This window comes from Spinacia oleracea, chromosome 3 (assembly GCF_020520425.1).
Source record: "Spinacia oleracea cultivar Varoflay chromosome 3, BTI_SOV_V1, whole genome shotgun sequence".
NCBI lineage: Eukaryota > Viridiplantae > Streptophyta > Magnoliopsida > Caryophyllales > Amaranthaceae > Spinacia > Spinacia oleracea.
In genome coordinates this window covers 10,058,921-10,074,690 of record NC_079489.1, presented here as the reverse complement: position 1 = coordinate 10,074,690, position 15,770 = coordinate 10,058,921, and the positions used below count along the sequence as shown (strand labels likewise).

At 34.9% G+C, this 15,770-nt stretch overlaps 2 protein-coding genes across 11 annotated transcripts; both read left to right on the top strand.

The window, feature by feature from the left end:
- The first annotated feature begins 4,889 nt into the window (after nt 1–4,889).
- Nucleotides 4,890–15,621, top strand: LOC110802004 (uncharacterized). Of its 10 annotated transcripts, none has more exons than XR_008929893.1 (9): nt 4,890–5,147; nt 6,688–6,831; nt 7,732–7,799; nt 7,950–8,000; nt 8,108–8,167; nt 8,290–8,680; nt 10,783–10,899; nt 11,275–11,348; nt 13,247–15,621. XR_008929893.1 is itself a non-coding variant. In XM_022007431.2 (7 exons), the coding sequence occupies exons 1-6, from the start codon at nt 5,024–5,026 to the stop codon at nt 8,638–8,640; spliced, it is 798 nt and encodes a 265-aa protein (XP_021863123.1). In that variant the 5' UTR covers nt 4,890–5,023; the 3' UTR covers nt 8,641–8,680; nt 10,783–11,190. The 10 variants fall into 10 exon arrangements, 2 of the variants coding, with proteins under 2 accessions (XP_021863123.1, XP_021863124.1); XR_008929892.1 differs by having other exon boundaries at nt 12,321–15,621; XR_008929891.1 differs by having other exon boundaries at nt 12,304–15,621.
- On the top strand, nt 12,314–15,425 carry LOC110802024 (extensin-3-like). The gene is made up of 2 exons (XM_022007450.2): nt 12,314–12,553; nt 14,940–15,425. Exons 1-2 carry the CDS (start codon nt 12,314–12,316, stop codon nt 15,423–15,425), a joined length of 726 nt encoding a protein of 241 aa, XP_021863142.2.
- Nucleotides 15,622–15,770: the final 149 nt, after the last annotated feature.

The following is a 15,770-nucleotide window of genomic DNA, read 5'->3' as shown; positions in this document are numbered from 1 at the left end:
CTTTTTAAAATAATCTTATCAGCATAATCAATTTTAATACCGTAATAAACTTATGTTAATACATTCAAAAGTTAGCTGAAAATAAAGTAAATTATCTACCGAATATAGGGATGTTAGATTCTTAGTGGGGCGGGTTCTTTAGGAGATTCCCCCGCGGATTCGTCTCATGGCCGAGCGGGGATGGAGAAAAGTTTGGTAGGTGATGTGGTCAAAAAATGTATTACACCCGGGTGATTAGACAGTGGTGGATTTTAGATTGCACCTGCCTTTCTTGACTATCCTTCATCTAATTCATTTAAATATATCAACCTTCTTTTACTACTTTATTCCAATTTAATCGTCACACTTTTTTTTTTCGACCGATCAATTTAATTTTCATACTTCTTTTATGCCATGAACTCACTAATATATTACATCTCTCTTCTCACTATCAAAAATTAAGGTATCACTTATTCTCTCATTCAATTAAAATACTTTTGTGTTTAAATATAATAGATAAGCCAAATCTACTTATATATTGTAGCATAATATTTTGTTTATTTACTCAATTACGCTAATCAAATAACCGAATTGTTGAATACTCTAGAAAAAAAATTCAAAATACAAAACTCTCTTACCTAAAAAATAGGTGAGTCTAGGGGAGGGTTTGAGGCGGGTGTGGATATACGGGTGAGTGGTGGAGTAGGGATGAATTTTGTTTATTACCCCTCCAGAGGGACTGGGAGGGGTGACTATCGTTCCTATCACTGGTGGCGGGGATGAGGATGAAATTTTTTAGGCGGATACGATGTAAAGGTCGCGCCCCGCGTCAACTTCATCTCAACTCAATTACGCTAATGAGGCAGATGGGACGGTTATTAAATAGATATGACTACCGAAGGGATTGGTGGATGAAAATAAATTTATTTTTGACACAGGTGATGAATGAGGATGCATATAATTTATGTACCCTTTTTTGTTTTTTAATAAATAAGACAACGTACGAATAAGGAAATAACGAAATTATCCATCATTAATTTTAATCAGGAGAATATCTATAACCTCTATTTTGATGATTATTATCTAACACTATAGTCTAGATTTCATTTAAATTTATAATTAGACTATAAACCGTGCATCGCACGGGTACTATACTAGTTTTTAATTAAAAGAGAGGCGGATCAATGAGTGACAGTTATCATCACCACATTGATTTTTTGACTTTTAGTATACTCCATATTATATAGATAAAAATATCTTTTTAGACATGTTTTTAGGGTACTATTAAAAAGTAACATCACAATATGAATTCGTATAATGAATTTGTTATTAGTGATTTTGAAAATATATTTTTTATTAAAATGAAACTTTTATCATTATAAAATAGATAACTTTTATACATATAAAGCTAACTTTTAAGCATTTATAGTTAACTTTTACTCCGATATACAATATAAATTTATTATATACCATGTTCTTGTAAGACCGTACTATAACTGTCATGAATATTAATAATCCTCTTTACTTTATGACAAAACATTTGGAATACGGTACTCCAAATGTTGTTTCTAGGCAAGGGTCCTCTAGTATGGTATTGAAATGAATTATATATAATTCGTATACTCCGTAATGAATTTGTTTAATTAGGAAGGAAATAAAGAATCGGAAAATATTTATAAGAGGTTTATTATCAATAAAATATTTAGGATTTATAATGGCTATTAATAATATTTTTCCTTAATTAAAATATTTATTTAGTTTTTTTTTAATTAAAAGAGAGGCGAATCAATGAGTGACATTTGTCATCACCACATTGATTTACTCTCTTTTAGTATATTATATATATATATATAGATATAGATAGGTTGGAGCTCACATAGGTAAACAATATAGCATTGATTGTCTGGTTGTTGTTAAACATCAAAAGCCCCAAGCTGAGTAAAGTTGAGTAACAACTTCCCTTGTCGTCTTCGCCATAGAGTCCGAGAGAGCATTTGTTCATCTACCCTCGAACCGAAGCTGAGAGTCTAAGAGTTGTAGTTTCAATGTCCTACAATACAAAATAAAATTAATATACTTCCCAGACATATGATATTTCAAGTTAATCAAATGGACCGCCTCTTTGCAATATCATGGATAATATAAGAAAATTATATTTTTGTGTTACATCCACGTCCTTTCACCGGTCAATTCTGATATGCATATACTATATACTATATACTAATGGAGAATTTGTACGCAGTAGTTCTGAAATTGAGATTCAACACCCCATTCGCTGTCCAAAATGGATGTTGATCGATGATTGTATCATTCAAAATGTAAATCAAAATTATGCAATTCCAAATATTATTTGGTTTTTTCGATAATTTACGATTATGTTGTGATCTTTATTTATAGTTCACACATTGATCGTGTCATCTAATAGTTTATCGCCCTCCCCCATTACCAATACTTTTTCTAGACATAATAACATGATTTATAACTTGTCCATCCAAAAGACGTTATTTTTAACATTTCAGTGCATACAACTTTCGTTCTATGGATCGGATGAGGTTATCATTTGACTGTATAAAAGATTTTGCTTCCAACTAGTGAGTTGTGAATTTTGACTTATAACATAAATGAGGAGAGGGAGGAGCGTTTTCCAACTTGCCATGGTTTTGACATTGGCCACCCATAAGGATGTTATTATGGAGAATTGGAGGAAAAAGTTTGTAGTTTGAACTTTGAATAAGTTCTTGGCGTAAGACTAATTGAAATTAAAGGATATGACATTCATTAGCCTTTTTGTTTGACCAAATATAATCACTGAAAAATGGTTTGATTTGCGGTATCACAGTATAGATCTAACACCAAACGCCTCTAAAATTTTCTTTTTTTAATTAGGAACCACCTCCTAAATATAATACTTCGTATAATAGAGAGGAGAAACATCAAGCTTAGGCCTTTTTTTTTTAGGGAAACTTACGCCCTTTCAGTAGTGTCTTTTACGGAGTAGAAAGCTTAAAACAAAAATATAAAAACCACAAAATATAGTTTTAGCCTTTATTATCATTTATAAAAGCAATCTGATTATTATAAATTTCTACTATATTTTTTTTAGTTCATAAATCAGTCCGAGTTTGCATGGGTACCTCGATGGGCAGCATCCCTCCTAGTTGAGATTTTTTCCATTTTCAAGGCTCGAACCCGAGACCTTGATTAAGGAGCAAGAGACCTTTAACCACTCATGCCAACCTCAGCTCAATTGGTACTCCATTTGATTTTTCGTTGCCGAAGAGAACAAATAATTTTAAGTCGAACCAAATCTATTCTAATATTTTAAAACACAATGTTTGCATGAAGTGATGCCACGTGTCATCTCTGCCACGTGTCATCTATTTTATATTATTTTATTTTTTGTTAAATCATCATTTATATTTATCATTTTCAATCTCCTCCTTAATTCATTAGATATTCATTTTATTTCAAAAATAATTTTATTTGTTTCACATTCCAAATATAATTTCTTAATACTCCAAATGATTCACATTTTAATTATTACTTCAAAATTTGCGAATCCTACTTTATATTACATAAATCTAATATCTAATATACATATATAAAGAAGACATATTTACTGAACTATTAGAGCGCCACCTAGGATTACTAATGGTTTCGACCAATGAAAAATAAGATTTCTAATTTATTTTTGAATTAAAAAAATCGAGTGCCACGTAGATAATTAATTAGGTGCCACGTAGATATTTAAAATAATTAATTAATTACTAATATACTCCATACAATTCCATTCAAAATCAAACGCTCTAACAATTAAAAATAAATCTAAAACAAAATTCAATCCGAAATCAAACATTAATCCAATATTAGAGCGTCACGTAGGAAATCTAACGGTTTCAGCCAATGAAAAATAAGACTTCAAAATTAGTTTTGAATTAAAAAGTTGAATGCCACGTAGATAAATAATTAGGTACCGCGCAAATATTTTTATTAAATAATTATTAATATTTCTTATATACAATTTCATCCAAAATCAAACACTATAGTAATTAAAAAATAAATTTAAAATGAAATTCAATCCAAAATAAATAAAAAATCAATTTAATCTAATATATAAAATATAACGGTTGATATATGTAGGAGTTTTATTTTAACGTAACAATTTAATAGAAATCGTGCATCGCACGGGCTAAAATCTAGTAAATAATATACCAAAATATTTAAATTAAGAAACTCGTGCATCGCACAGGGTAAAAACTAGTTTTAAGTAAAGAGGTCAATGTATCCTTAAGCTCGACGTAAAATCAAATACGGAGTAATTCAGAGTTTCAAACTAGGGATGGCAACGGGTAGGATCTGGACCGGATCCTCTAGGATCCAGATCCAGACCCGTTTTTTAGGCAAGGATCCAGATCCTACCCGGATCCGCTGGGTAATTAAATTGAGGATCCAGATCCAGATCCGACGGATCCTACGGATCCGGGTCCAAAACGGATCCAAAACGGATCATAACTTATTTTTTCATCAAACGAAACTAATTTTCATTTTAACCTTAAAACATAGTTTAATAAAACTTCAATAACAAAGCTATTTTTTCATACAAGCATTTACTAAAATAAAATTTAACAAATCCAACATAAATAATACTAAAATTTCAAAAACTTCAATAATACTACAAGTCTTAAGTCTTTACTTTAATATTTTTATATTTTTTTTTTTATAAAAACGGGTAAACGGATCTGGATCCGGGTAATAACTTAGGACCCGATCCAGATCCGTTTTTAAAACCAAGGATCCATATCCTACCCGGATTCGTCGGGTCCAAAAATTGAGGATCCAGATCCGTTGAAAACGGATCTGGATCCACGGATCCGGGTCGGGTCCATTACCCACTGCCATCCCTATTTCAAACCCAGAAAGCTCATCATTTTGGGTCTGGTAAAATTCAACTCGTTCGGTAATCCTTCTACTAACCAACTCCAAAAAGTGCGAGAACTTTAGAAACTAGAGAGATTGAATTCCAGAATATCAAAATTTTGGAAAGATGAGAAGAAACAATGGAGGAAATTACACAAACCCATGTCTAACAATGCACCAACCATGGGCTTCTCTCCTAGTTTATGGCATTAAACGAGTTGAGGGTCGATCCTGGCCTGCCCCTCTCCGAGGTTATCATTTCTCTCTCTCCTCCTCCATTATTTTCTATTTGGTAATATTGATTTGTTTGGGGAACCTTTGAAATTGTTCGAGAAGGGTAAATTTTGATGGGCACTTTTGAATTTTTGGTGGGCAATTCTTGAATTTTCTGCGTAGTATTGTTATGATGAAAAGACATGATTTTGATTAATGTTAACTCGAATTTATAGTAGTTTGTGAAGCAAGAGGATAAATGGATGATTATCACAGTAATTTTCACTGGTTTGGGTGATTTGTGAGTTGAATCGTTTATGTTTTGAGTCATATTGAATAAATTATGTCAGTAGAAGCTTTAATTGGGGCTAAACACCAGCTAGTTAGGAAATGGAACTTAGAAAGTTTGAATTGTTCAGGCTAGTAATGACTGTGTCACTGTGTTATAATCCAACCTTTTCTTATCTATTGCTGTCAATTCAGTGTGGTTTGTAGCTAATTCAAAATAAACCTCTATGAGAGGTATGAAATATGAATGAATGAACTCCTACTTCTCACCAATTGTTGCCTATCGCTTTATTGCTTGTGTTTTGTTGTAGGCCTTTGTAGATATTGTGCCGCCACTTGCTCTAAAGCACCCCAAATCCCACAAAGTCCCGCAATCCGATAAATTCTCGCCGTCGGTCCCGCTTGTGCTTGTGCGTACACAAACGCCCCGATCGACCCTCTCCTCTCGCTCTTGTCGCCAATAGGCAAGAGCGCCCATCCAGAATCAAACGCTTGCTCGTGCCCCTACGAGCCACGAGACACTCGTTCCACACAAGACTTGCATCCTTGCCGCCAAAAGGCAAGAGTGCGCCGCACGGATTGGGTGTCAAAACATTCGGACCGTTTCACACTCTGTGTAAGTTGGTGGGAGGGTGGGTGGGGGAATGATATGTTCCCGAGGGAAGTACAAAATTTCCTAATCTTAAGTAGTTAGGTGGTCGTCGCACTTAGAACACTTGTGGCGTTATCTTAGATGGTGGTTGTCATGGTTGGTAGAATGTGTGGAGGTGCCGGAGATGGTTGTTATGGTATATGCTTCGTGGTAGTTCCTTATGGAGTGTGGTACCTCCCGGGGAACAACATATCATGAGTGTTTTTTTTTGTGGGGGGTGGGGGGGGGGGTATTAGCAAGTTTTTCTGGTTCTCTACCTGCATCTTGCGAGGCTCAAAACCAAGCAAACTGTGTGGTTCCCATGAGTTAATTACCTCTTATGCTCTTGGTTTACTAGCTCGATTTTGTGCATTGTTGCTTGAAAACATAGTTCATTGATGAATGTTGTAGGGGCTTTGTTTGTTTGAAACAGAGAAGTGAATGGCATATCTGAAGGAATCTCAGTTGTTCAGTTTCTGTCTGCTTTTAAGTGTAAAACATGGGAGATTTCGTGATGTTTCTTAATTATAAGTGAAGCTTCTACCGGGTATATGCTTGATATGTACTTGTGTTTGACAGTTGTTTTCTGTGATGAAACAAATAGTTGTTTTCTGTTATGTATGCTTCTTTGTGTTTGATAATTGATGTTGTCTGTGAAGGTCGAGTGTGGATACATGCAGCTAGTAAGGTTCCTGAACCTGAAACTATAAAAGCAATAGAAGACTTCTACAGAGAAATATATGCAGTGAATGGAATAGAGGATCTCAAGTTTCCAGATAATTATCCAACTTCACTGTTGTTAGGTTGTTACTCTTGATCAAATTTATTCTTAAAAGAATTGTACATTTGTACTGCACATTCAGTCTGTTCTTGTTGATTAAAATTCACCCTTGCGAGCATTTGTACGACTTTATAACATTTTGTTCTTGTGACCTATGATCTGGTTTCAAAACATGGGTATCTGATCTGGAAAGAATAATTGGTTTAGCACAAGTAAAATCTAGCTTACCTTATAGGATGGCAGGAAAATATGCTATAAGCTAAAAATGAGATTAATATTTAGGAAAGCCAAGTTACCTCCACCGAAGAGAACCTTCTTCACCAAATTATGACAAGCTACTGACAATTGTCTGCACCACAATTGCTGAGAGGCCATGTTACTACTTTTGATTTTGAGCACCGGTTTGTCTGCTATGTACACCTTAAGTATGAAATACAAGACAGCTTAATGGGAAATGACAACCTGATAGTCTTTTCAGTTGTTTGACATTCTATTGATTTCTGTCTCCAGTTTATTACTAGCTATGAAAATCCTTGTCCACCCATCTGTTTGTCAAATATGGGGATGTTATAATGTTACTCCGTAATTGCTAATATTCAATTTAATTGCTAATATTCAATATATTTTCCTAGGCCATACTGTAGTTAAGTTGTTCTTTTGCTACTTCTACAAATGAGAAGACCTTGGCTGAGTCTTCTGAAGCCGTTGTATAGTATATTGATAAGTGGCTGCATAAAGTTGATATGTATTGAATTTTTGTGCTTTGGGATCTAGGTGTTATTTTGGTACATGTGTGCCTGACCTGACTACCTGTTATGTCTGTACCAGCTGTTAAGTATTCCATATATGCCAAGGTCGAGTGCAGTTAAACATGCTTTATCCTCTCTCCTAGGCCTCTTACTAAATTTCCTCTTAAAACCAGGTTGCGTGGAGGTGGTTGGATGTATTTCATGTGAAGAGCTACAAAGCTGGGAGGAATTGCCAGAAGGGGTAAAGAAAATATGGTTTATTATTATTCTTCTTATTGGTGTCACATCTGTTCAACTCCAAGTGAAATGTTGAGATTGTTCTTCATGAAAATATGTGAAGCTATTTACGCAATAAAGCGGCGAAATAATGGGATGTTCCTTTGTTTTACAGGTCAGATTGGAGGGACAAACTGATTTTTGCTGGTTGTGCGAGCAGCCACAGGTATACAATTCTTTGAAAACCATTCTTTCCTTTCTGTATCCAGAATTCCAGATAAGGATTACTACTTGGGTGATTAATAGCTAACACATGTTCTTGAACTAATACAGAAACTACTAATCCCATTTGAAATGCGAGGGCAACAAGGTGTTTACAATTTGGAGAAAAAGGTATGCCTGAACTGTAAGACCTTGATTCCTTTTCTCTCTTTGGAGGAATCCAATGTGACTTTTATGCCCGTTATTTAGCTGCGGCTGGAAAAGTTATGATTTTTTCTTGGTTTTGGCAATAGATATACGAGGCAGCAGTAAGAGGTTTGCGTCCAGTTGAAGCTCCATACCCTGTCAAGTTTCCGCTTGTAGATCCTCAAGATCCTTATTCGCTGAAACCAGGATCACTCGCTTGTCTCTCTAAAAACTCCAAAGCTTCTGAATTGGGAATGTCATCTAATCTTAGCAATGTTATAGCTGGTGCACGAGTGGCTGCCACACAGTTCTCAAGGGAAAATAAGGGCGATTCTGGTGTTGAATCTGGAGCAGAAATTCCTGTTTCTTCAAGAACAAGGAATCAATTAAAGGGTAAAACACAAAATGAAGAAAAGGTGCCTCGTGATGCAGAGCCTAACTCAGTCACTGAAGACTAGCGGTAGCATTTAGTGACAAATGGGTCAGCAGACTGATAAGGTAATGTGTTTTCTTTTATTAGTCTATTAGTCCTGAAAAGGAATAATCTTTATGACGACGTTGATCAACAAATTTATTGTACTTGATGATATTTTCTGTAACATGAGTGCATGATAGTAAAATCGGTTTATTTGTGTGGCTTCTTCCGTTAATGACGTACTACATTGTTCTTTTAAGGCATGAACTTTTCACTTCAGAGGTTTTGCCTTTTCCTTATTTTCTGTTGGGAGTTGGGGGGGGGGGGGGGGGGTGTTGTAGAAGGATAGTCCGGGTCAAGCTGTGAAGGCGAGCGGCTTTTTTTCTTTGTGATTATGCATGAAACTCCTTCTATCACATGTGTCACCCATGACGTGAAAACTGGAAAGACAATATTTCATAAGAATTTCACATTTTCCTTGTTAGTTGACTTGATGCAGTAAATTGTATGATGTAGATTCCCTGTGGGTGAAAAGTACTAATGTAGTAGATATTTTGGTTCTGTCTATTTTGCAGTTTAAATCAGTAAGCAATATTTAGGAAATTTGTGAGTTGTGCCTGTAACTGCAGAGATTCCTGTTCTCTCTTGAAATTATTCATCATGTGCCAGATAGTATTTCTGAGCTTTGGGTTATGCTAGACATAGAAAAACATAGGGAAAAAAACAATCACAGAATGTTACACTGGCATCAGGGGAGGACCCATAAATTTATAAATGGGGGTCCAAAAAAAAATTTGTGATTTGCTTTCTAATTTTTCATATTTGCTCTTTATAGAGGGTTAAAGTTGAAAGGTAAGTACTCGAAATATTAAAAATGCCATAATAAAATATGTGGAGGATTTATGAACTTTAATTTTGGATTTTCATAGCAATAAAACTCAACACCCATTCCGAATTACAAACAATAACTTGGTGCGATTTCAATTTAAAATTAAAAAAACGAGTTTTTCATACTTAAAATGAGATTTACTTTATTACAATAATTACCACTAGAAGTATATCTTAAGAAAAATACAAAATATTTTTGAAGAAAAAATAACATTACTATTTTCTTGTGTTTTTGTAAAAGAAAAATCATGAACCATTCTAGAAAAAAAGCAATGAAGAAAAAAAAGTAAACATAAAGAATTTAGATGATCAACGAAGGGGACAAAGTAAAAGACAAAAAATACATGGAAAAAAATCATAAATAACTTCACTTAAAAGGATTTAAACCCTAGTCACATGGGTAACATAGTATTCAAGCAACCATTACGCTTCAAGTACATTTCATTGTCATAAATGTAAGTTAATTATATATAACTTAACTATTTCAACTGTAATTAATTACCCCCATATCAATTTTACAGTTTTTATTCAAAAATAATGGGGGTCCCTTTGGACCCCTCTAGAGGTACGTAGGTCCGCCCCTGACTGGCATCATGGCCATTGCAGCAGGAATTGCAAAATTAAATATTTTCTCTTCGTCATTGTAATTATTTTAATTCGTTAAACATGAAATTATATATTACTCTTCATCTTGTTGTCTGTGATTAAGAAATGGACTGGGGTTGTTTATTTGTAGTGACTATAGTACGAGTCTATAATGTGCGTTTGGATAGTATGAATATGCATAAGAACGTTAATAGAGGATTATGACAAAGGATGTAGTAATATGATGTCCTAGAACACATATCATAGTGTGACTTTAAACTAAAGCACATGTTATGAAACAACTGTTTGCAAAACGCCAAGTTATTAATCCTTTACGGAACAGCTTTGCGTAACAAGCAACTTTTATCAAACTACATCATGATATGTTATCTTGTTATCTTGTACGTGCGTTTTATTCCCAGCATCAGCTGTCCTTCAACACATTGATTACCCTGAGATACAATGCTTCAGATGCCTTGCCATGAATGTTTTGGTACAAAACTTGTTGGTTAACCATGTACAAATTTCATTACTCAGTGGTCACTGAACTTTGTCACTCTCTTTGTTTGCTCATGATCAAACAGTGTTATTTCTTTGGCGGATCTTGCTTTGATATTATTTACCCCCGCCCAACCTTTTCCTCAAAAGTAGAAAAGAAGCAGCACGCGTTTTACTGAATTTATGATGGATGACAAAATCTATTTTACTGTAGGTCTTTCAGATGATGAACAGTCTAACTGTGAGCTACATGGAGTCACAGACCGTACTTTGGAATTCCAGATGGTGCCTCTTTTGTACAAAGTGTACTTTGTAGGCAATCAGGATTCAGGTTCTGTATTCCTCAATGTTTTGGTGAGCCAGTCATTTAAAATTTTGGCAGAGACACCTGCAAATATGTCAATTTGTGGTCATGGTTTTAGTTTATCTTGCATTTTAGATAATAAGATCATTTAATTTTTTTTCTTTTTTATAATAATGATATAGTTGTAAGATAAATTGTTGTAAATTTGATTTCCGTAAGATGCACAACAATTTTACACAGCTTTTTATCTGTAATACTTGTTAATCATGAGATGGGTGAAAGTTGATTATCTACCCAGGACTTGCTTATGATGATGAAGCTATTGTCTTTCTCTTAAATAGTGTACACTGCTTCATTGAATCTCCAGAGCTTGTTTTACAAGGATGTGCTTTGGGTTTTCAGGGTTCTTCTACTGAAACCCTCGTACTGAAAAATGAAGACAGCGTTTGGAGGACTGGCGATTTCTGCATTCCCTGGTATGCATTCATTCATCCTTACACTGTTTTGAGTGACTCAACTCATATACCTCTGCACTTGCTATATCCTGTTTCCCTTTTTATTTATTTTTTGGCAACTAAATTATAAAAGTATAAGGTATCGTTTGAAAAGTTGAACTAGGGGGAAAGTGGCGTTGGGTACTCAACCTAAGTGATTAGGGGCTTTCTATATTTTTTATTCTGTTTGTTTTGTCAATAGTAATTTTAAGCTGCCAATTATACGAAGTATATCTTTAGTAACATCCTTATATATTGATTGATTTGTCCATATAATTTGTTATTATTAGGGATATTTTAGACTATTCTATAGGGGACACCAAAATATCATTTGCGTTAATGAACTCAAGAGATATGCTGCATTTTTTCATGTTCATTAAAGACATCTATTCGGGAGGATGGTATACAAGTACACTGTTAGGTTGAGTATGATTTTCTAACAATTAAACCAACGGGCAGAGTTAGAAAACTTTTCATTTTGAATAATCTGTAGGGCCAAGATTTGAGCATTTACATACCTTACTAGTGCTAGAATTAGAACCTAACCCCTTAGCTTTTACTATGCTTAATGCTTTGTTTCATGTAGTTTCCAATATATATTGCATACTAAAAGCACATTTCGTGACATTAGAACTAATGAGAATAAATTGGAATTTGCCGTAAAAGTATACAATTCTGAAATTTCATCAACAAATGTATCTTAATTACTTATTGCTCCCTATATCATCTGTTCAAAATTGTCAAAGCTTTTACTCCTCTAACTAACCTTTCATCCAAAAGAAGACATTCTACTTTCTTGTTGGTGTTTCTTTTTCATTTCCTTCTACACGAAAATTTCTTGTTCGTTTCAAATTCTTTCTTGCGGACAAGTTGTATAAATAGAACCATATTCCTTCTGCTTGAACCATCTATCACAAACAAACTTTTCTCCTTACAGAACAATAAAAATGTCAGGAAAACACTTGCTGCTTTTGCTCCTGTTTGCTGTTCTTATCACCACTGGTTGTCTTGCTCATCACGATGACTATAAACATGACAAAAAGCCGCCTGAAAAAAAGCACCATGAGAAAAAGCCCCCTAAAGATGATCATTATAAACCACCTGTTAAACATGACAAGAAGCCACCCATGAAGAAGGATCCACCAGAAAAGGAATACCCAACGCCACCTTACAAACCACCTTCCGTGGTTTGAAAATCACCAAATTGATGCCTCCGACTTATACCTAGTTTGCATAAATAAGACTGTCGTGGGACTCCTCTAAGTCTCGGAGTTTATTTCAATTTACCTAGTTTGCAAAAATAAGACTGTCATATAACTGGTTGTTGAGCTTGTCTTGTGTACTGCACTTATTGTGAGTTAATGCTATGTGTGAAGTGGATTTTACCCATCTATTGTGCTCATTTTATTTTACGTTGCACCCTTTTAGACTATTTACTCTGCTGTTTTTTCTTATAAATCTGTGGAAATTTTGTTAAAAATCAGGGGGATTTTCCTGCAGTCTGCTTAGCAGATGTTCTGTTTTGGTTCTTGCAGCTTGATGATTAAACTAAAGTTGAGAGTAAATTAAGCATTTAGCATTTAGCATTTGGATTAGCTAGTTTGAGAGACAATCTAATAACAGAAATCTTAATTGGTCAAAAACTCAAAACATCTCCTCTCGCGGGATATCAAACATCTTCGATTCATCTTGTCTAACTTGGCCATGGTTACCTGATTCGCTAGTATGAGATTGGGTACGGGATCACAATTCGCTACCTACGTTGCTAAGTTAGACCAAAATTGTACAATTTTCATGTTATAATTTGCCTTTCCGGTTTGCGGTTCGTGGGGTGATTAGAGAATTAGGTAACACTGAACTTGACTCATTTTCTGAAACAGTTTGTTGGCAGACTTAGAAGTTAGCAGACTTAACACTGATTGATGCTGTAGAATAAGATTGTGATCACGATCAACGGATATTAATGGATATCATGTTGAATATGGAGAGTGAATGTGGACCATCAGAAACAAGCGCATCTGAATCTGAATTCAGAAACTAACTCGTTCAACCAGAGCGGCTCCTTATCGTATTGACTTCCGAGGTGATTCGAGTGTTGACTTATCTGTTACGCTTGATGAATGGAGTAGGATTGTAGGAATATAGTTGAAGGTAGTTAGTAAAAGTATTGGTTTACAGCCGAAACATATGACTTCCTCTGAATTAAGGACAAAGAACCACTTAAGTTTCAGTGATTCGTATAGTTCCACCATATTTTCGATGTTTTCTGAAAAGCAATAAAGACGGAGGTAAACTGGTAATCATCCATAATATTCTGCATCTTACCTTTTTTGGTTAGTTTAGGGACAGAGATGTCCTTAACCAACCATTCCCTTTCATACTGAGAAGTCAACATCTCATGGAAGTATGGCCTCAAACCGGGTTTTTCTTCCAACGGGCAACCCATGCATTTAGCCCAATAATTTTAGGCCACCGCCAATTCACATATTCACACTCCCCAAACCAGCATCAAAGTTGCCTCCGCTCCAATATAGGCTTACCAAGTAGCCTAGCCCGAGCCTTTAGCCGAGCTTAAATGATGTTCAAGCTCGGTTCGTTTAAGACATTTTACGTTCGTGAGCTGAGCTTTTCATTTATTAGTCGATCCGAGTTCATAAACGAGATTTGCAATGTAGAGTTTAACAATTTAAAAACATAATTTAGAATGTGCACTAATTTAGCAATTTAAATTCAATAATTAAAATATTTTTTATTCAGTGATATGTTTTTTTGGATGTTAAAAGTAAAAATATGTTTTTTTTTCTTCTATAATAAAACAAATTTGTATGGCAAATTTGATTATAAACGTAAATAGACGAGTTTTTTTTCATGAACATACTCCACTAGACAAGTTGTTCATAAACTTAAATGAACAAGTATACATATGTTCATGTTCATGCTCGTTTAAACGAGTTCCGGAAATTGTTCAAGCTCGACTCATTTATTAAATAAATAAATTTTAACGATATTTAACTGAGTTCGAGCCCGTATAGTTTATTAAGAGTCTCAACTCATTCACACCCCTAGTTATTTTGTAGATATAGTCGACACAACAAAGCTTATTTTCATCTGTTACAAGGACGTCTTTATATATTTATTCCAAAAATGACAGTATATATTTTTCTATGGTCTCCCTAATACGCCCCTATATTTATCATCGGACTTAACTAAACGTCTTGCTAATCCAATATCGGACATACACCTATCAACCCTCACAAAAAATTATGGCATATACCTTGAACTTGGAGGAAATCTGCATGAACACCCTAATCACCATAAACTTCAACTACTCTAATATTTTTAATGATCCTTTTTACACAATCTTGAAAAAGTGTCATACTTTGTTAAGACAATTTAAAAAAAGGACTAAACCATGTAACAAGATTTCCTTCTTTAAGGAGTAAATTTTAATCAAGGTTAAGTATAAATATTCAACAGGCCAAGCATGTGGTGCACCAAATATATGACCTTTTTATATCATATAGTTTTCTTATAAAATGCCCTATTCTCTTTCAACTTTGAACCATCTCACAGACAATCTCACAGACAATCTCCTTAACTGTTACATACACCATTATCATCATCATCATCATGTCTGGTGCGCGCTTGCTAGTGTTGTTCCTCATGGCAGGAGTCCTCGGAACTGCCCAATGCGTTGCTGAACATCATCAACACGGACATCGCAAAGCCTCTCCACCGCACAACAAGGGTATCGAAAGCTGTAAATCAACATCAGAACACAGATCACTAGTACCACCTAAGGGTCACACCACTCACAAGGGAACAGACAAGAAAAAATCACCCGTACCTTCTCATCATGACCGGGAAAAGACACCACAACATGAAGTCCACAAGTCTCCTAGAAAAGGCGCTACTAAGGTAACGAAACCACCTGTTGGGCACGAACCACAATCGCCCCCTAGTAGAAACGAGCTGCCCGTGAAGAAACTCCCACCACCCGGAAAGAAGCTTTCCCCTATGCCGCCCCACAAACCACCCACCACCACCAAATTCTATTGATCTCGATCCACACGGGTTTTACCTAGGTGCATTGCATGAATAAGACTATACTACTATATGGTTGGTTACTAATACTGAGTTTGTAATTTGTTCTATTGATTTGTATGTCTAATTTGTCTATGTTATTTTACGAGTGAAGTGGGTTTAAAGCTTAATTAAACATCTCTGAAGCTTTAATCAAACGTTGATTTTATCAGTTTAGTGTTACGAAAAAATATTGTGATGAGAATAAATAAGTTTCTCTGTTTTTTTATTACCTGATTAACCAGGTCCCAACCAATGTTACCTAATTCTCTAATCACCCCACGAACCCAAAAGGCGAATTATAATATGAAAATCAATTGA

What these genes read in the sequence shown, in the direction of transcription:
- LOC110802004 (XM_022007431.2), top strand. Translation starts at nt 5,024, where the DNA reads ATGAGAAGAAACAATGGAGGAAATTACACAAACCCATGTCTAACAATG. An exon ending in CTGGCCTGCCCCTCTCCGAG is followed by an intron (nt 5,148 to 6,687) that starts GTTATCATTTCT and finishes TTGTCTGTGAAG; the next exon opens with GTCGAGTGTGGATACATGCA. An exon ending in TCCAACTTCACTGTTGTTAG is followed by an intron (nt 6,832 to 7,731) that starts GTTGTTACTCTT and finishes TCTTAAAACCAG; the next exon opens with GTTGCGTGGAGGTGGTTGGA.
- LOC110802024 (XM_022007450.2), top strand. Translation starts at nt 12,314, where the DNA reads ATGTCAGGAAAACACTTGCTGCTTTTGCTCCTGTTTGCTGTTCTTATC. An exon ending in CTTACAAACCACCTTCCGTG is followed by an intron (nt 12,554 to 14,939) that starts GTTTGAAAATCA and finishes ACCATCTCACAG; the next exon opens with ACAATCTCACAGACAATCTC.